General features: G+C 34.6%; 2 protein-coding genes across 2 annotated transcripts; both read right to left on the reverse strand.

The window, feature by feature from the left end:
• Positions 1-474: 474 nt before the first annotated feature.
• LOC120120455 (peptidyl-prolyl cis-trans isomerase CYP40-like) lies at positions 475-4155 on the reverse strand. Its single transcript, XM_039140087.1, has 10 exons — positions 3886-4155; positions 3576-3663; positions 3423-3475; positions 3084-3188; positions 2655-2730; positions 2295-2332; positions 2013-2187; positions 1390-1880; positions 706-988; positions 475-623 (listed from the first exon to the last, which is right to left on the reverse strand). The coding sequence occupies exons 1-7, from the start codon at positions 4126-4128 to the stop codon at positions 2134-2136; spliced, it is 657 nt and encodes a 218-aa protein (XP_038996018.1). The 5' UTR covers positions 4129-4155; the 3' UTR covers positions 475-623; positions 706-988; positions 1390-1880; positions 2013-2133.
• A 151-nt stretch (positions 4156-4306) lies between these two features.
• Positions 4307-8737, reverse strand: LOC120120456 (the record flags this gene model as incomplete). Its single annotated transcript, XM_039140088.1, has 6 exons — positions 4307-4383; positions 7637-7762; positions 7933-7991; positions 8085-8190; positions 8558-8595; positions 8690-8737. Coding segments are annotated over 5 exons (348 nt in total), but the record flags the coding sequence as incomplete, so codon positions are not given.
• Positions 8738-21853: the final 13116 nt, after the last annotated feature.

Raw genomic sequence — 21853 nt, forward strand, 5'->3', positions numbered from 1 at the left:
TAATGATGCACATTGTGCGTCATCTATGGGTGCGGATGACACACAAATGCCTGTCGTTAAAGCCACCGACATGAATTTTTGATGTCGCGCAATTGTGTGTCATAAATCTATGACACGTATTCATGACGCTCATTGCGCGTCATTGAAGCCCCCGTCATAAATGAAGATGACACACATTTGTGTGTCATAAATTTATGACACGCATGTATGACTTACATTGCGTGTCATTGAAGCCCCCGTCATAAATGAAGATGATACACATTTGTATGACTTACATTCGTGTGTCGTAATTGTATTTCGTAAATTATATATATATATATATATTGTGATTGACAAATAATCAAACTAAATCATATTTAATGCCTCATAATACTAAATATATATATCATATTATATATAAGCAATCCATTTGTATACAATATATTCACACTACAAACAGTTTACAATAAACGATTAGTCAAAGAAAATATGACATTGAGAAAGAACATATAACCATTATTATAAGTTAATAAACAAACACTGAAAGTTACAAATCTCCTTAAATGAATTCAACAATAGTCCTAGTTCACATAAAATTAGTTACTCCTCCCTACTCGGATTAGCCATGAGTTGTACTACCTATGCTGCACAAAGAAGAATTGAAACCAAAGCCTATGACTCTCCACCAAATGTATCTAATGTCTAGGTAAGTAGCACTGACTTTACCTTGCAGCAGATGCATCGCCATCACTCAACTGTCCCTGTTGGTCACCCTCCTCTTCACCCCTAATAGTTCGTAGCACAAATTGTTTGGCTTTACGCCGTTGATTATTGAAGAGGCCCCCCTAACGGAAGTAACAAATCCATCACCAGCGCCATCAGCTGAACGCTTAGGAAAGGCTCTTTTCTGATCAGAAGCTTGGTCATTCTCAAGGAGATGGAATTCACCATCATGAGCAACAGTTGTAGTTAGCTGTTGACTGTGTCCCTTGTTTTTGAATTTCTTGACCTACCAAAATGTCAAATAATTAAAAGGAAGGTCAGAAGATCTGCATTCCAAACTTTATGGTATAAACTAAGCTCCTACATGTTTGCAAATAATATGTTACTTGAGATCAGTGCGAGTGCTAGAAATGAATATAAGTTCGGCACATGTATATTCAATTTTGTTTATAAGTTTCTTCATATAATCCCACACACATCTAATATGTAATGGTAGTGGATGCTTTAAGAAAATGAAGAAATCGAACAACTATTATCATAGTTTATTGTAAAATTAAGCATTAGAAATTTCCATGTCCTAATCCAACAAATAGGAAGGAGACAAGACTGTTACGTTCTAAGTATGAGAAGATTCATAGTATGGAGATTTTAAGGTCAGTTTACAGGAGTATCATTAAGATCCCTTACATGCATTCTAGTTACAGACTTCAGGACTCCCCATATAACATGCTTCTTAACTCGAGAGATCAGTCTCCTCCATGTTCCGGTGAACTCGACTCAGTGAAATGTATCCATCAGCAACTTGAGATCACTTACAAAAAATCTGGACCCTTCGTATGTTATTGACAGCTCAACCTAATGCAGAACAACAGAAATATAAGACAAAAGAAACCAAATAATGGCAATACAAAACATAAGACAACCAATTAAATTAGTTGGACCACTTGACTTATCTTGATACTGCGAAATTCAATCAATTTCGGAGGCCTAGGCTTTTTCTCTTCAATGGGTTGACCATCTTTAACAGATCGTGTATCTTCAAGTAGGTCCGTTTTCGAAGATTGAGCTTGCATGAGAAGTTCGGTAGCTATGGACTCTGCAACAACTTCTTCTATTCTATCAAAAGAAGATGTTCTCCTCAAATGGGTTCTAGGTTTTTGGTCTGGCAATTTTGATGCCTGTAAGTGGGTTCCAGAAAGAGCTTATGCATTAGAAATATAAAGATCCAAAGCCTCTATAGAACCTAGTGTCTTAAACAAATCAATAAGTTTCAGCGTTAATACAAGTTACCAAAACATAAGGATGCTTACTTTGTTAGAATCAGTTGGCAGATCAGTAATGGACGATCTTGATTTGTGTGATCCCTCAGATTCTAGAGTATGCAGTAACAAACAGAAAGGTTGTTGATGTACCATAAAGTTGCCTAAAGATCTACTGAAACATTCTAGAGTATGCTCTTTTCTCCTGGTCTCGTCTATCGGCAACCTGCAGTAGTGTTTCAAACTCAATTACCTTCACAAGTGAAATCAACTGGAAGTGAGAGGTGGAAAGCATTAAATATTTATTTAGAGAAGGAATAGATTGATGTCAACCTTCTTCCTTGCAGCTGCAAGCTCTTTCTTTATTCCACCTGAGTAGAAGAAAACATGATATAAGATGAAGGTCATCCCGAATCTACTCAAAAGTATATAATTAAAGGACATTGATGAAGTAGAAGTAAAAATTATAGCAGAAACTAATTAAGTGATATAACATCAAGTTTCGTACTTAGGTTACAATCGTATGCAACTTTACCAGGTGACATAACATGGCACTCTATTAATCAAAAATGAAAACTTAGCAAGTCATTCCAAACCTCAAAATAGTAAAACAGAGGAAGAAAATGGAAGAGGGAGGGAGGGAGCATGGTAGGAGTTTCACAGCTGTTTCACTTGAGATAAGATTTTACATACCATCATTAGGCTCTAATTCTGATGCCTTTTTAAAGCTCTCGACTGCAGCATCAATTTCATTTAGTGCCATGTGTGCCTTGCATCAGTTAAATGCAAAAGCAATTGAAGTAAAACAAATCCCAGATAAAAGTAAAACTAGTCATTTAATAGTTTAAACAACATGCATTCCAGTTAAAACAAGAGCATACAGTTTATTTTGTTATAAACACACAAGGTTTTTCCCTCAAATCAATTAGCAAAATAAGAAACGACAATATTAGTTATGCTTGAAAAAGCATCGAAAGTAGTCAGTAAAAAAACAAAGGTACAAACTAAATTAGAAACATGACCAGCGCAAAGAAATGGAAAAGAGAACAGACCATGCAAAGTACGCGGTGCCAAGGAAGCAATAAACATGGTTTTGAATGTGTACAAATACTAAGCACTGACCTGGCCTTGGCGAAAGAAAGCTTTCACATTATCTTCTCCATCACGAATTGCAAAGTCAGTATCCAACAATGCTCCTTTTAGATCACTCAGTTTTAACTTGAAGGCCTAAAGCAGACAACACAGACAACAGTCATATGAAAAGAACAAACGTCAATAACTGGAAAAGGAATATAAGTGATTACAGATACTAACATAGAGGAACTCCCTATCATAACATGCTTTACTCAATGAATGAAGAACTAAAAATGAGAGAAAGATTAGAATGATCTTGCCATGCTAGATGCCTAAACCTTTGACTTATTGATGGTCTAATAATTTCAAGGAAATAAAAAATCTTACAAAACTATTTGTAAATATCTGAGACTTGGTCTTCCGCAAAGATGAGCTCTTCTCTGTGTGATGACAAATTAGAAAGGAATCAAAAAGGTCAGCAGAATAACTAGAGGATTAATGGAAATAAAATCATGACCATCAAGCAACTAAATTATGCACCTTGATCAATGGCCTCCAGGTCCCAGCAGACATTCAAATAGAGCAAAGCCTTCCAATATTTCCTAAGAGCAATCTTATAGTCTTGTTTCTGTAAGAGGTAACAACTAGGAATATCTACTAACACTGTAGCAGTAAATCAAATTCCAAAGAAAAGTACTAAAGCTATCGGTACTGGGCAGTCTAATGTATGGTAGAAAATGTGCCATCATTATGCAGCCATAACACAGAGAGTAGAAGGCAAACTCATTCATAATAATGCAAAATGTGTAATATACAAAAAAGAGGAAATGAAGCAAATTATATGAAATACCTCGTATTTCTCATTTCCAAAAGCTTTGATAGAGTCAACTGCCATCATCCACCAAGTAATGTCATTTGTTTTTTTGTCAAGGTCAGCTGGCCAGTCGGGATAAATATCACAATCCTTAAAAAAATTAGATACTCCGTCATCTGCCCCCTCAGGAATTTCTCCATAATCTTCAATTATAACATCTTGAGTGGGGTAATCACCATCCTCAGTGGCAACATGCTCGATAGATCGAACAACACCCATTCCTTCTAAAACCTTCCCAAAAACCACATGTTTCCCATCGAGATGAGATGTTCAAGTAGTTGTAATGAAGAATTAAGACCCATTGGTGTTAGGCCCCATATTAGCCATGGATAACATTCCTTTTCTTTCATGTTTTAACTCAAAGTTTTCATCTTCAAATTTCAGGCCATAAATGGATTCTCCCCCTGTTTCGTCACCAGCTGAAATATCCCCACCTTGTATCATAAAACCTCAGATAATGCGATGAAAATGTACCTATAAATAATGAGAGATGTGAAATCGAGAAAGCGAAGAACTAATTAGGGTTTTGGCCGCTGAAACTGAATGCCAAAGCAAAATAAAAAAAACACATGCGTGCGTGAATGGCAAACGAGGAAGGGTTTAATTCGCGTGAGATCACTAGAAACACACATTGTTTCTCCCGTTGCAATAGAGAAAAAGTTTAACATACAAATTCGTAAAACCAGAAACTCAAATTGAATGGTGGAATAGAGAACGAGGAATATATGTGGAAACCCTTGAATTTTGATTGATCCCTTCGTCTGCGTTGTAATCAAAGTAAAATTATGGGAGAAAATTAAAAGACAAATTTTAGAAGCGGGAAAGCATGCGTACGTGATGAAAATTATGGAGAAATTAAAAGAGAACTTTGAGAGATGACACACAATGAAAAGTGTACTCCGTGTGTTTGCTAAATATTTTGGATTATAACTGTTAAATATGATACACATTATTATAAGTCATAAATCATTCAGATTTAAAAAAACACGACATTTTTTATGACACACATGTTTTGCAAGTCATAAATTAGTGTGTGTCGTCGTTCGTGTGTCATTAAAGGTATATTTTCTTGTAGTGCTAGCTTTACCCCTAAACAACCTGTTATTCCTCTCTTTCAAGATGCCATACACATGATTACCTTTCCAAACGCTTACCTTTAAAGAATTGGGTAGCCCATGTCAATTCCCTATCCCAAACGCTATCTCCACGGTTAACACTACATATAATAAGCATAATACCCCATAACTTTTTCTCAAAACCACACCCAAAGAATAAATGATCCCTAGTCTCATACTCAATACCACAGAATATACATTTGTCATTGTCAATATTCAATCCCATTCGCATAAGCCTAACCCGAGTAGGGAGTCTATCCAAGATAGTCATCCACAGAATAATGCTTTGCTTAGGGATACACCCTGGGAACCAGACCAATTTATGCCAAGATACCTTAGAAACCTAAATGCGCAAATCCTCCCAAGTTTGTCTTGTGCTAAGATCTCTAACTGAGCCAGCAAATAGCTGAGACACAACATGCCTCATTTTCAATATACTCTTGAAGCTCCAGCTGGCGTTTAAAGGGATACTTATCTACCAAAATTCATAGTTTTTAATCACATAAGAGTTGATCCATGCCACCCATAGAGAGCCTTCATTAGCCAATAACTTTTTGATCAAAAGCCCAATACATGCTTTATTCTAGCCCCCTATATCAATAACACCCAGGTCCCCTTCAGATTCCAGCAAATATATTTGTCTCAAGTTAACTCGAGCACCATTAGCGAACATGTCAGCCCCTTAAGAACTGAGAGCTAAATAACATTTTCTTATATTTTTGTAATGTATCTTTTATTATAATAATTATTTTACCATAACTAATCATAATTATAAAGCCTTTCTCTCTTAACCTTGCAAAAATAAAAGATCGACCATAAAATGAGAAGGTAAACATAAACCTTAAATCCTCAAATTAAAATCAATATTAAAAAGTCCAAAACCCAAAATCCAAAAATTAGACGCACGTAGAAGACAATTTTGAGGGACATAAAGACACTTTTCGTAGAAAGCGTCTTTCAAAAGTTTAGCCATGTATGCATAAAACTTGCTACATATACGTAGGACGTTTCTAGTGTAAAGTATATTCTAAAGAACATTGATAACAAAAAACATTTTTATAAACAAGATCATACAGAATAGCAGTAATGTAGGAAATCAATCCACCTTGTACCCTCCCATAATAAAATTTGAATTAGTCTTGAATGTTAACACTATCGTAATGTAGGAAATCAGAGAGCAAATATGCATTTGATATTTTAGTGGGGACAACTTTTGCCTGTGCAATGAAACAGGCAAGAACACCCTCATTTTATTAATCTTTCCAGTAAAAAATGAAAGGGACCTTGTTATGAGATTATCTTTGACGTGGCCATGCCGGTAACGTCTATTTGGTTGACTTAACACCCCACTGACTCTATCATCTTCCTTTTCCCCGCATGCAATTCTCCCTTACAAATCTAATAATCCAAGTGATTATAATATAATATATATTTATAATTTTTAAATTATTAATAATATTTTTTTTATAAATATAGTTTTTTAAACTTAAGATCTCAAGGTATAATATTCTTTTTCTAATACATATAGAGTAAGTGTATTTAATTGTACTCGTTTCGGTTCTCATATTTTTTTTAAATAATGGGTTTTAAATTGATTACAAGCACTATTTTTTTTAGAGTCTCTCCTTTCTCTTGTAATGGGTTCTAAGTAGGATTATGATTAGATTTATAACATGTGAAAAAAGAAACAAATAAATAGCTTTTGCTTCATTTCTTATATCACAGCCATTGGGAAATCTAAAATCCGATTGCAATAGCTTTTGGTAATAATGACATTAGGAAAGATTATAAGATATTGCCGATGGTTAAAAGATTATAAAAATGAATTAAACTAAACCTATTATATTATATAAAATAATAAGGTATGTGCATGTCATGGATTAGATGGAGAACCACTGAGGTAGTTCGTGTATTTTAATATTAAACTCCAACCCCTACAAAACTCATTGACGAATAAGAGAAACAAATGACATGAAACACATTCCCACACAGATCCATTTACATGATAACATACATATCAGTGCTATACCAATTTGTTATAAAGGAAAGGTAACAAGCACATGAAAATATGAATTGTAGCATGTACTGTTAATTAAAAATATAGAATACACAACACAATCACCTAAGATGCATGTCTGAACATACATCATAGCAGACAAACATTCAATTATTTTTTCCAGCTATCATACTTAAATTTCAAATAAATTGATAATAAGGAGAAAGTTCAACCAATAATTAACGTTAAAATTAACATCTCATGGAGATTTATTGCAACTCTAGAAATGTTCAGCACACAACCTAACTGAAAAATATAGACAAAACGTGTATGCACTCTGCAAGTGTAAAACATAAAAAGATAAAGGAGACAAATAACAGATGTAAAGTTTCTACATGTTTTACTATTCACTGCTAAGGTTTATAATTACAATGAATATTTCAACAAATTTTCAAACAGCTAAGCCAGAGAATCATCAGGAACGTGAGCATATATTAAACAAAAATTGAAATGAATACCACCGTTCAAATAATAACAGATCGAGACAGAACAGTAAATCTTAAACTAAGAATACAATTAGAAAATAGTAGAGAATTTTTTTAAAAAATAAAAATACCTTAACGTCATCGCTGGAAACACCGTAATCTAAATTTGAGATGTAAAGTTTCGTTCCGGTTTAAATAGCGGGGGCCCGGCCTGCTTGTCCCTGGAAAGCAGATCCCTTATCCGAATACATATCGTGCTGCCAGGAAGATCTTGCATTATATTCTCAACATATTTCTAATACCCTAATTCTCCTTTAGAATCATACAAAACTCCCACATATTTTAAGATATGTCAAATAAAAGCCTGATTATAGCACAATATCAAACAGATAAGACATGATGAAAGCATAAAAAGTGTGAAACTTACTTGTACATACAGTACTTGAATTCTTTCCCCCTAATATAGTCTTTCTCTCCTTCTTCGAGCTACAATGTAAAAATCAGAAAAGACGAAACAATCAAACTGGATAATAGAAACAGACTCAGTAGAGCACCACAACAAGGAAGGGTTTTACATACCGGATCACTTTCATATATAAGCTCATAACAAGTAGGAGAGAGGCACTTCAAAGCACAGTTCTCCTTTGCTATTGATGAAGACTTGCAATGGCCACCCCAGAGTCCACTGATTCACCACCACAAAGAATAAAATATAATAATAATCAGACCAAGCAATATACATACATATCCCATCTTGTTAATCATCAAAACTAAAAAAATCCTTATCTATTCATCTTTTTAACCCCCAAAAAATTGCTAGTCCCTCTAAAGTAGGAAGAATGAAAGTTGAATCGAGGAAAAGGTTTCAAATAATGAAATAAATCCCACTAAAATAGTCAACACAACTAACTCTACCTAAGATTTAATCACACACCAAGCAATAATAAACAACCCCAGATTTGCTTCATCCCAAATAGAAAAACTGAAGCCTAATTGAAGGGGGGAAACATTGAATATAAAATAAACCCAAACTTAAAGGAGAAAATACCCACCTGTCTATATCAAAAAACGAACCGTTTTGCTCTGGTGCCTGAATCAAAAAAGAAAATTCGCTTAATTGATGAATGTTCTAAACTCCAACCACTACAAAACTAAAATTCAAATAAGAGAGTTAGAAATTCAACCCCTACGAAAGATTCCCGATTGAAGCTGAAATTCAAGCGCTTAGGGCTTCAGAGATGCTTCTGCGGTGAAAAATAGACCAACTATTTTTGAATGAAATAAAAAATGGAGCACAACAGTAGGGAAGTTAGGGATCGGTAGGATAACCTCTGGGTGGATTTGTGGACGGTCGAACAAATGGGGAGAGATTTTGGGGGTATTAGGGATCTGCTAATGGTTTGATACAAAATTAAGTCAGAGCAAAACGGTTTGTTTGGGGTAAACGTTAAATTTTGCGGCGTTTATGTTTAAAAACGCCCGTAAAGAATATATTTTTCGAGGCGTTTTTAAAAAAATGCCGCTAAAGTAAAAGTATTTTGCGGCGTTTGTCGAAATAATGCCACTAAATATTATTTATTGTAGCATTTGTTATAAAAACGCCACTATGGACGAACCTATTGCGGCGTTTTTATAAAAACCACCGCTAAAGTACATTCTATAGCAGCGTTTGTGTTTAAAAACGCCTCTAATTTATGACTCTATTACGGCGTTTATATTCAAACGCCGCTATAACAACCACTTTGTACAATTAAAACTCCACTCTAGATTTTACTGCGGTGTTTGTACTTAAACGCCGCTAAAGTACAACTATGTAAAGGCGTTTGTCTAAAAACGCCCTAAATTACAAATTCTTTGCGACGTTTATTGATAAAATGCCACTGTATATTTTACCCTATTGCGGCATTTTTGTACAAATACCGAAAAAGGTTATGGCTTCAGCGGCGTTTTTTATCAACAAACGCCGCTAATTACCTTAATTTATATATATGTTTGCTTCATTTTAAATATTCCTTTTATGCTCTACATAAACTAACTTTACATCATTTACTTTTACCTAATTAACAACAACCATACATTTTATTAAGCCAGATGTTATGCATAAAAATACTTAACAACAAAATACATTAAAATTTAAAAACATTAAAGTTATGCATAAACAGTCTTCACCATATTGCCATATTGTTCACTATAGTTTAGTCTTCATTACTCCTTCGTAGGAAAAGGACGTAGGAAAGCTGTTTTCCTTGTTTGACGATGCATCGTTAAGTTTTTCCTTCGGGTAAACTCTATATGGAGAAACTCTTCATCCATTTCACCAAATAAATCCCCTACATCCGGTTCACCAAGAAGACTCCTCCAAGAAGACTCCTTGCGCGCTTCAGTGCTTCACTTGAAACAGATAACGAACTTCCACCTACAGTATGAAACTTGATTGGAGGTGGCTTGGGAACTAAATGACTTGTTGGAAAAAAATTAAATAGATGCTAGAAACGTTTACTTGGAGTAACATTAGAGCCAACGTCGTCTTCATTGAGGATAGCTCTTACTTTTTCAATTAAAGATTCTTTCAATGCCACAGAGCTACCAAATTCGGTTGTAAACATCGGGTATTTATCCACTCCTTCATCATCATTCTGAATAAGCTTCGAACATCCTACATACGTGCGCTCTATGAAATTTTAGAGTATAAAATACAAATATAGCGGTAGAAACTTTCAGCGATTATTACCTTCAATTAGGAGATCAGTCATGGAAGGCAAGTTCGGAGTTCCATTCGGGTCATCATCGAGTTTGGACGGCAAGTTTGGACTGATAGCCTCCCAACGATAATTTGATCCATCGTCAGAGCAAATACGCCACGTGGACATTCCGACGATAATTTCTTTTACTCAAGGCAAAACATGCTCTTTTTACCACAACCATTTGTTCACGTTTTCAAAAGCTATTATTTTGAGATTCAAAAACGGCAAAACAATGCTCCCAACCAGTAAACCATTAAAACACTATGTATAAATATGGGAAAGATATTATTTTTTCAATTACGTTATCTTTTAAGGTTACCCTATTTTCAGAATACCAAAAATAATAACTGAAAAAATTCAGTAGTGAGAGAAGGGATCAAACCATGCAACCGTGAGATAATTGTTCGTCGATGAGAGACCCGATTTCGTCACCGGAGAAGACAGAATACCACTTCGCTTGGAATTGTGTGAGTGCGTTCTTGTACCAGAGAAATCCCTTTTCAAGATAGCAGTGTTGAAATGATTATGGGATCGAGAAAAAGACCATATATTTACCCTGTGGCGGCGTTTTTAATAAAAACGCCACTATAGTAGATGTATACACGACGTTTTAATAAAAAACGCCACTATAAACAAACATATTACGGCGTTTATCAAAACACGCCACTACATTACTGTTTTATAACAGCGTTTGTTGCGAAAACGCCACCATATCCAAAACTTTTACGGCGTTTATCTAAAAAGCCACTAATATCTACTCTTTTGCGGCGTTTATTTAAAAACGCCGCTAAATTACCAATTTTTTGCGGCGTTTTATGAGAAAACGCCACGATAAATATATATATACCGGCGTTTGTGTCATAAATGCCGCAAAATTTTAACTATATTACGGTGTTTTTTGTAAAAACGCTGCTAAAGTATCATTTTGTGGCGTTTTCAATATAAACGCCGCTATATCCCAAAATATTGTGGCGTTTACTCTCCAAACGCCACTAAAACCGTCGCTACAGAACACTTTTGCTGTAGTGATTATACAATAAAGTTGAGTTATTCCACTAAAGCAATTAGTCATAAAGGAAACTTAAAAGCCCTAACTTTATTAATAGATTACATTCAAACCATGACATTGCTCAGGTACTTGGTAGTTCGGTGTTTGCTCCATTGCGATTGTCAAGTCAAAGACTTTGTGATGAGATGAACCCTTCAGCTAGCCCGATAAAGGAGATTATAATATATACAATAAAGCTAAATTCATCTAGCCAAACAATGACAAATTAAATTAATTTATTTAATAACATATTTTAGTAAAATGGACTAAAGGAGTTAAAGAACACCTGTTATAGTCAACCTCACATAAGCACTCAACAATTTTATATTTAGATTAATATTTTTGACATTGCTTCTACTAAAGGAGTTTGTAAAACTTGAACAAACGAAAGATTTCATAGAACTAAAATAAAAGTGTTCTAGAAAGTCTAGTAATTGATTATGCTAGTTGCTTCATTTTGTCTGCATCCACTTAATATGCCAAGCCAAAAAAGATGTGCATACCAGAAGGTTCACATTGGTGTATAAACAAATGAAGATATCTCAATGGCTGAAATCGAAAGCCAACCTGAAGCTAACCCACCAATCTTGACACTTGTCAAAGGAGTATAATTGTGAAAATTTAAAGAAAATTTCATTTTTTGTGATATTATGTGAACTCATGTTTATTATTTTCTTTTATTGTAAGCTTGAATTAAGGGACAATACTTTACAAAATTATTTCATTCTTTAATTTTTAAAATAAAAGAAATGAGAAAAACATTTTCAATTAAGACGATCCCTTGAGAAAGAGGTCATTGAACTTGACGAGGCTCATAAACAGAAACCAAAGTGAAGAAATGAGCAACAAGGAAGCAATGAGACAACGAACTGAATAAGAAGGGGCACGGCTTACCTCGATATTTCATGGTATCTCAATTCATATCGAGGAAAAATTGGTCACTTCAAATGCCCCCATGTTTTAAGATCTCATAGTAAATAGAGGCCCCTTAAACTTTGACAAGAATAAGGAAGACACGTGGCAGCTCTTCTGTTTGTCCAAGATGACAGCTTGTGGTCGTTAACGAATGGTACGAGGATCAAATCTTTCAAAATCAAATATTGAATCTTGATGTCTCGTATTGGGGCATTATCAAAAAATCTCAATCATGTGGAGACAACAAGATCGAAATCAAGAAGATTCTGAAGGAGAGTATCACCACTTAGAGTGTCAGGGTCAAAAGATGATAACAAAAAGAGCTTACCTTGAGAAATAGACCATTCATGCTTCATTTTCCAAAGGATTCCTGAGAAGTAATTTTGATTGAACAATCGAGTTAGGGATAAGTCAGTGCCCAATCTTCTACCTGATCGTAACAAGAATTCAGGAGAGGAAACATTTCTTCTAGGATTATACTGAAGAAACAAGAAAAAAAGATAGAAGACATGAAGGACATGATTGTACAGAATGATTAGATTGATTATATTGGTATTGGGGAAGGCTCCATACAAGAGGGATCAAGTGAAGGAGGACCGAAGTCTCCATTTTGAAGTCAAAAGAGGATTAATGATAAATATTTTGGCATACAAGAAAGTCATGCATTACATTTAGAGACATTTAAGTGCATTCATATCGTCATACATATACATAATTCCTATAGATTTTCCAGGGAAATAAGGAAATAAAATAAAAACAATCCTTAAATGGAGGGAATTACATTAAGAGTGACAGAACCCAAGAATTGAGGAGCTCAATATACAGAATAATCATCATTTTTGAAGTGGAGTATGTTACTCTGCTAATGCAATTTTTTAGAAACTAAGCCTAATTTTCAAGGGATTCTTGATTTTTTTTAAATGAATTTTGAAAGAAGCTAAATCTGATTTTATAAGTTTCTTTATTATTTCTAAATGAACTTTCAACGAAATTAAGTCTGATTTTCAAAGATCTCTTGTAATGATGATTTTTTTAAAGAAACTAAGCTTAATTTTCAAGGGTTTCTTGATGATTATTTCCAATGAAATTTTAAAGAAGAAATGCCTGATTTTCAGGGGTTTCTTGATGATTATTTACAATGAATTTTTAAAGAAGACAAGCCTAATTTTTAGGGGTTTCTTGATGATAGTTGTAAACGAAAGTTTTTAAGTAACTAAGCTTGATTTTCAAGGGTTTCTTGATGAGTAAGTCCTTCGGGCCATCAGTAAGTCTTTCAACCATGATACTTAAATCCTTCGGGTCAGCTATAATTTTTTCAAGCAAGATGATAAGTCATTCGGGCCATCCATAAGACCTTCGGGCATGATGTTTTCACATGATTTTCAAAAAATAGGAAAGTGATTTCCAAAGTTTATCATTTAAATCTTTTTTGAAAATTGATTTTTCCTGAAAAGTAAGAAAATAATTCCCAAAGTTTCTTATTTGGTAAGTCCTTCAGGCCATCAGTAAGTCTTTCGTGCATGATGTTTAAATCCTTCGGGTCATCTATAAGTCTTTCGACCAAGATGATAAGTCTTTCGGGCCATCCATAAGACATTCGAGTAGGATGTTTTCACATTATTTTTGAAAATGAGAAAGTGATTTCCAAAGTTTCTCATTTAAATCTTTTCTGAAATTTGATTTTTCTTGAAAAGTAAGAAAACGATTTTCAAAGTTTCTTATTTAGTAATTCATTCGGGGCATCAGTAAGTCTTTTGGGCATGATGTTTAAATGTTTCGGGCCATCTATAAGTCTTTCGAGCAAGATAATAAGTCATTCGGGCCATTATAAGACCTTTGAGCATGATGTTTTTAAATGATTTTGAAAATGAGAAAGCGATTTCCAAAGTTTCTTATTTAAATCTTTTCTGAAAAATGATTTTTCTTAAAAGGTAAGAAAACGATTTCCAAAGTTTCGTACTTAGTAAGTCTTTGGACTATCAGAAAGTCTTTCGAGCAAGATGATAAGTCCTTCGAGCCATCCATAAGACCTTTGGGCAGAATGTTTTCACATAATTTTCAAAAAATGAGAAAGCTATTTTCAATGTTGTTCATTTAAATCTTTTCTAAAAATTGATTTTTGAAAAGTAAGGAAACGATTTCCAAAGTTTCTTACTTAGTAAGTCATTCGGGGCATCAGTAAGTCTTTCGAGCATGATGTTTAAATCCTTTGGGTCATCTAGAAGTCTTTTGAGCAAGATGATAAGCCCTTCGAGTCATCCATAAGACCTTTAGGCATGATCTTTCACATGATTTTCAAAAAATGAGAAAGTGATGTCTAAAGTTTCTCATTTAAATCTTTTCTGAAAATTTATTTTTCTTGAAAAGTAAGAAAATGATTTCCAAAGTTTCTTACTTAATAAGTCATTCGAGCCATCAATAAGTCTTTTGAGCATGATGCTTAAATCCTTCAGGTTATCTATAAGTCTTTCGAGCAACATGATAAGTCCATCGGGCCATTTATAAGACCTTCAGGCATGATGTTTTCATATGGTGATAAAAATGTAAAAAATAAAAGAAGTCAAAAAGAAAAAGAAAATAATACTAAATTTCTATATATGATAATTAATGGTAGATGTATTCTTCTCAGGTTCGTCATTTGTGAGGCTGAAGCGAGCCAGGTGAAAAGATCTTCAAACACTCATAGAGGCGATCTGATAAATTATATGATGAGAAGACAATTCGGTGGAGGGTCAAGGAAGAACACTGGTGTGAGATCAAGCTTGAAGAACTGGGGACGAAGACTCAACCAAGAGAACGGAGTAAAGATAACATCATTTGCAGCAAGGACTTGATGATTCCATATAAGAAGTTGGATCAACATCACCTTGGGTCAACCATCGCATATATAGTTGGATCATCATCATCAATCTATTTGATTCTATCGCAGAAAGAGGTGGATTGACATTCCCATTGAAGAGTTCGTAGCTTGACAAGCAGAGACCACGTTGAAAAATGGTGTTTTGTGTGTCTTTTCTCTATTCTCGTTTCACTGTAATGAACAAAGAGTGATAGTTGTAATCACCATTTTTCAATCTACCTATATTAATATTATTATTATTATTATTATACAAACCAATAAACCAATACATATATTACAAGCCTAGAAAAAAAGAGAAAAACTCGGGCCCATTTACAAAATAAAACCCAGATCTGAAATCCCCAAAACCAAACTCTAAACTAGGTCACAAATTAAAACCCAAACAAGGCCCCAAACCAAACTCGACTCAGAGCTGATGTAAGGTACTTGTACCTTAATTGATTGTGGATCTAGGAATGAAGCAAAACAACCTACATAAATGAATGGCTCAAATAGAATGGTTTGGTAGTTGATGTAAAGGTGAAATTGAAGGTTATTTATGATATGAGATTGGTAGCGGAAATATTGTTGTTATGGCTATGGTGTAGGTTTATGAATAAAAGGATGGTGAAGATAGTATCTTAGAAAGACCAAGGAAGAACCAGTGCTACAATGAGCAAAGACCCAGCTTTACAAATCTCTCTAAGGGCTGGTGACCCACTATCTATAAAGAGATAAGAACCACAAATATCAATGACAAAGGGGTTAATGCCACAAGTAAGAATTTACTTGATAAGTCGATAAAAGTTACCAAGAACTTGAAAAAAGAGAATAATATCACTTTAAATTATATGAAAGGTCTGATTACAAATGAATAGGACTAGCATATTTATAGAATTGAAGAGACATAGTCGAATGGGTACATAATGGTTCAGTCAACCCTTGTATCTCTTTGAAAATAAATAATTAATTAAAGAATTATAATGAAAACATAGGTGTTGGTTCGATTGACATAGGCAGTCATAAGCCTTAGCCGAATAATACTTGAACCCCTTCAAGTTGGTACCAAAGTGAATGGATATGTGCCTTGGCCGAATGGTGAAGTCCCTTGGTGTTTGACGTGCCTAGGAGGGTCACACGCTTGTTGATCACATGGGCATGCATATGGGAGTCCTAAGGATGCTTGTGGTGTAGCTTTGTGCATGGAATGAAGGTTGGTCATGTGCATCTCCTTGGGCATGTGTGAGTCCTCCCCCAACCTAGCATAGATGCATGTAGCTAGCAAGCAAGTGAGGTTGTTATGAGTTGTTATTCTAGCCGAGACCTCCTTGGCTCCTTAGCATCTCTTCTAGCCACCTTCAACTGGCCACTTGGTCACTTTCAGCAAATTAGCTTCAAATAGTCCACCTAACTTAGTTTAACTAGCCTTGAGCTCCTCCAGCTGATTTGAGCTTTCCATTATGTTCCATGACCTGCCATGAATCTTGTGAGCTAATATTGAGTTGCCATAGTGTACCAAATACTCTAACAAGTTGGCCCAATGTGTACCTTGCATCTATGTACCTATATGTGCAAAGAAAAAAGGTAAATAAAAGGAAATGAGCTGGAATGAATCAAATACCTTGTTATCGTGCATGTTTATGATCTTATAAGCTATGAATGCGTGTCATGAGCTAAGAACTATATGATATAACATATGTGAGCTAAGGTATAAGACTTAGGAGCTGAATTGAATACAAAAGAGATGAGAAATGAATGATTAAGCATGTTTCCATTTCGTGAATTAATTGAAACATACTTAAATGAATACAAGACTATTATAACATAATAATATGCTTTGAAATAACATTGTGTACCAAATAATATAAAGATGTGGATATGAAGTTACTTTACTTATTAAATCACATAACTAACAATCTTAGCATGGTATGCATTATTAGTTCATATATGATCATAATTATATAAAGAAAGTAAACTATTAAGAGGTTTAAGAATACTCCCTTAAAGGCAAAGTAAACATTGCTTGCATATAGTAAGAACGTGCTTGCATCATCCCCCCTCTTTAGGGCAATTTGTCCTCAAATCGAAGCCTTTGGTATGCTTGAATGGTCTATCATTGTGTCCATCCAAATGATTAGCTATGTGTTCTTTCGACAAAGGATTGCATCATTTAGATAAATGTGTACTTCTAATAGGTACCTTTTCATAAGATCTCCCAATAGGCCTTTCATTGGAGTATAAGCTTCCAACAGGTACCTTTTCAGAATGATCTTCTTCTAAGGATATCTTTGTTAGAATTAACATTTCATTTGGCTTCACCTGAAAAGTGAAAAGGCATGGTATTTTAAAGGAATGTTAATACATTTTGAAGACATGAATCATAACCTTTGATGAATAGTTGTGGCTTTGAACCCCAACCATCACCGTTATTCATTGGAATCCTTTCAAATTCCAGCAACAAACCATCATTCTTCTTCATAAAAAAATTTGATTTCATACATTGTCCTTTCGCAAGATCTGGACACTCACTCTCATGTGAATCTGATCTTGTTGGAATTCTTTAGGCATCATAGGAACCAAAGTGACCTTACGTCCTTCATTTTTAAAGGAGTGTTGGTCATGATAACAATCATGAATGGCCATTTTGTCATACTGCCATGGCCTCCTAAGTAAAATATGGCTAGCATGCATAGGGACAATATCAAAAAGTACCTCGTCCTTGTATCTACCAATTGAATATAGAATTAGGACCTATTTTGTAACATTTAACTCACCTCCTTCATTGAGCCATTGGAGTTTGTATGGAGTCGGATGTTTTAAAGTTGTCAAGCCAAGTTTATCCACATAATAGTGATGGCTACATTTGTGCAACTCCCTCCGTCAATAATCATTGTACAAACCTTGTCCTTGACATGGCAACTTGTGTGAAAGATGTTGTTTCTTTGTTGTTCCTCCTTAATTGGTTGGGATTGGAGGCACCTCTTTGAAACAACATCTCTCCACCAACAGCAACCTCTCGTTCATTTGGATCTTCTTCATAGATTGCTTCTTGTTCCTCAATATGAACAAGTTCTTCGGAATCTGAAACAACCTCTCCATTATCTAATAATATCATAGTGTTTCGTTTGGGACATTGACTTGCAACATGTCATTTTCCAAAGAACTTGAAGCACTTGATATCTTTGGACCTCTCGAAAGTGTTTACTTGTTTTTTTTTACCTTTGTTGGATTCACCCAGTTGTTTTGTTTTGGATCCCTCAAAATTATCCTTCACTTGGACTGGGTTGGCTTTCGAAAAGTATTGGGCTCTTGTTTTCATTTGGTGGCCGAATTTGTGTTACTTCTGTTGAAGACCTTCCTTTTAATTTGTCTTTCAATTTTTAAGCCATATGTACCATCTCCTCAATCTCTACATAATGTTACAATTCAACAAGGTTAGCAATTTCAAGATTTAAGCCAGATAAAAATCTTGCCATGGTTACTTCCCTATCTTCATTAACATTAGCTCAAATCATGGTTATCTTCATTTCCTTGAAATAATCTTCAACACTTCGACTTTCTTGTTTGAGATTTTGAAGCTTGTGATATAGATCATGATGATAGTGAGTATGCACAAACCTTTTTTTCATAATGGCCTTCATTTCTTCCCTACTATTGATTGGGCGTTCACCATTTATTCTCTGTTAACTTACTAATTGTTCTCACCAAATGAGAGCATAGTCCATAAATTCCATACAGCAAGCCTTACTTTCTTTTGTTATGTGTAGTTTTGACACTCAACAATATATTCAATTTTGATTACCCAATCAATATAGGCTTCTAGATCAGTTCATCCTTGAAATGGAGGAATTATTACCTTGATATTGCTGAAGTTATCATTTTGATACCTTCCCCCTTGGTTCCGATGAAAATCTCTTCTGGATCCTTGGGAGACTTGATCTACCTCATTCTGTTCTTCATCTTCAAGTTCTTCTTCAATTCTAGGGCGTGTTGTCCTTCTGTTGCCCAATGATGCTTCAACTTGATCCATTCTATCATGTAAGGGCTCCAATTCCAGTTTTAGCAATCTTTATATCTGTTCAAAACATTTTGATATTTCGATATAACAAATTACTTTAAAAGAATTTTAAGATTTTACAAATGATTTTTTAAGTATATTTGATTTAATTAATCGAATATCAAATTATTACTCCAAGTCTTTTAAGATCAATTTCAAACCTTACTAAATGTGTAAAATTTTGTTTTATACTTAATATATTTTTGAAACAATTTTCACAAAGTATTTTGAACCAAAATCAAGCCTAAAATCAATTTTTCAGAGTGATGCACCGATGCACCAATCCATGCATCGATGCACCATGAATTAAATTGAACATCGAATGCATTTCATGCATCGATGAACTTACCATGCACCGATGCACTGAGGATTTTATGAAAACATCGAATGCATTTGATGCATCGATGCACTCTAGCTATTTTGAAACATCAAATGCACTTGATGCATCGATGCACTCTTAGTGCACCAATGCACTAAGGGTCCAATGGTCAAAATATTTGAATTTTACACTGATGCACCGATGCACCATGGGTATGCATCGATGCACTGACGCTCCCAACTGCTTTAATTAATTGTTTTCACACTTAAACGGCTCTATTGACTCCACTAATCATCCCCAACGTTCAAAAGTAATTCAAGGTGTATTTAAACACGCTTAGAAGCCATTGATCAATAATAAGAAACAACAAGCAACTAGAATCAAGAGAGATTCAAAGAGAAAGCATCAAACTTCAAGTTTGAGCATTTCAAGCCTATTTTTCATTAAATATTCATTTTGCTTTCAAGAACACTTATTGTGCTCAATTGTATTTATTCTTGAGTGTTCTTTCTTTATTCTAGAATTGTGCAAACATATTTTCCTTGTGAGTTTTTCTTGTAAGTTTGCAAATTTGTAATTTTCTCTTTGAGAAAAGAGTGTTCTCAAGAATTGAGGTATATTCTTGAGGGAGTTGTAAGGTTATCTCTTTGGCCTCAAAAGAAAGAACAAATTAGTAAATTTGTTGGAAAATCCTTAGTGTGGATAGCTAAGGTAGTGGACGTAGACTTTAGTTGATAAAGTCGAACAACTCTAAATTGATGTGCAATTAATTTCAATTTTCTGCAAAAGCTTCCACCAAAATTTTTATTTCCAATTCACCCCCTATTGGCCGATTCCATCGATCGATTAACTCAACAATTGGTATCAGAGCCTCACTCATATGAAGGTTTAATCACCTCTTGAGTCGATTCAGGAAGAGTTACATCGATTATCAAATCATCAATGGCCTCCGCTTCAAATTACGACTCCGATCTCGATTCGATGCGCAACAAGCCTCCTTTCTTCAATGGGGCTAACTATGCCTATTGGAAAAATAGGATGATGTACTTCATTCAAGCAAGTGACATGGGAGCACGGAATGCCGTAGAAGAATGATATATCAAGCCTCTCACTCATCCAAGATTGTGGAGTGAAGGAGAGACAAGAATATTCCAGCTCAACTCCAAAGCCATCCATATCATATTTTGTGCTCTTGGACCAGATGAATACGAAAGAGTTTCATCTTTATAACCGTAAAAGAAATATGGGACAAACTTCAAGTCACTCATGAAGGTACCGATGAGGTAAAGAAATCTAAAATTAGTATTCTAACGCATAGCTATGAAAATTTCAGGATGAAACCAAATGAAGATATCAAAGCTATGACGGATAGATTTTCAACTATTGTCAATGGTTTTAAATATATGGAGAGATCATTTCAAATGAAAAGCTTGTGAGGAAGTTAGCCTACTCCCTTCCAAAATCATGGCAATCAAAGAAGACGACAATCATCGAGTCTAAGGACCTAACGTCCTTAACTCTTGAAGAACTAATTGGTTCCCTTCTCACTCATGAAATGATGCTTGAAGATGAAGTGGACCTCAATAATATTAATGAAACACCAAAGGAGAAGGATAAGAAGAAAAATTTTGGAGTTGCTCTCAAATCCATAAAAGATGAGAGTGATTCGAATGACGATGATGATGACGAGGAAATGGCATTATTTGCCAAAGGATTCAGAAAATTGATGATGCCCAACCGATGAAGAAAATTCAAACGTCGTGAAGGCTTCAAAACTGAATCGAATGAGAAAGACTCGATCCTTTGCTATGAATGCAAAAAGCCAGGGCATGTCAAATATGATTGCCCACAATTGAAGAAAAATGGTCAATCCAAAAAGAAGCACAAGGCTCATGTAGCTACATGAAGCGATGAAGAAGGTTCCGATGAAGAGGAACAAGAAGTTGCAAACTTGTGCTTGATGGCTATTGGGGAAGATTCTAAGGTAACCTCTAACTCATTCGATTTGGTTGAATTATCTTATGATGAGTTATTAGAGGATTATAATGGGTTGGCTTCGGATTATAAGACTCTATTTTCAAAATACAAAAATGATATTTCAAAATTGAAAAACGAAAATAGTCTTATATCCAAGACCAACAATGAGCTTGAAAGTAAGATCAAAGAATTGCAAATCAAAATTAATGATTTTGAAAAGAAAAATACTGATTTGCATAACTTACTTTCAAAAGTTCATGATGATCATCAAAAGAAGATTGATGATCTTAAAACTTCTTTTAATAAGGTTTAAAACTTCTTTTAATAAGGTTGGAACGAAAAGTTTTGAAAAAGGTGAGAATTCAAAATCCAACTTTGTTAAGAAAAGTTTTAGAAGCTACAATCATAGAAGTCCTCAACGAACCTTGAATGGTAAAATTGTTAGGAGT

Source organism: Hibiscus syriacus, unplaced genomic scaffold (assembly GCF_006381635.1).
Source record: "Hibiscus syriacus cultivar Baekdansim isolate YM2019G1 unplaced genomic scaffold, ASM638163v2 tig00110339_pilon, whole genome shotgun sequence".
Classification (NCBI taxonomy): domain Eukaryota; kingdom Viridiplantae; phylum Streptophyta; class Magnoliopsida; order Malvales; family Malvaceae; genus Hibiscus; species Hibiscus syriacus.

What these genes read in the sequence shown, in the direction of transcription:
- LOC120120455 (XM_039140087.1), bottom strand. Translation starts at nt 4,128, where the DNA reads ATGGGTGTTGTTCGATCTATCGAGCATGTTGCCACTGAGGATGGTGAT. An exon ending in TTGGAAATGAGAAATACGAG is followed by an intron (nt 3,664 to 3,885) that starts GTATTTCATATA and finishes TACCTCTTACAG; the next exon opens with AAACAAGACTATAAGATTGC. An exon ending in AGATATTTACAAATAGTTTT is followed by an intron (nt 3,189 to 3,422) that starts GTAAGATTTTTT and finishes TGTCTGCTTTAG; the next exon opens with GCCTTCAAGTTAAAACTGAG.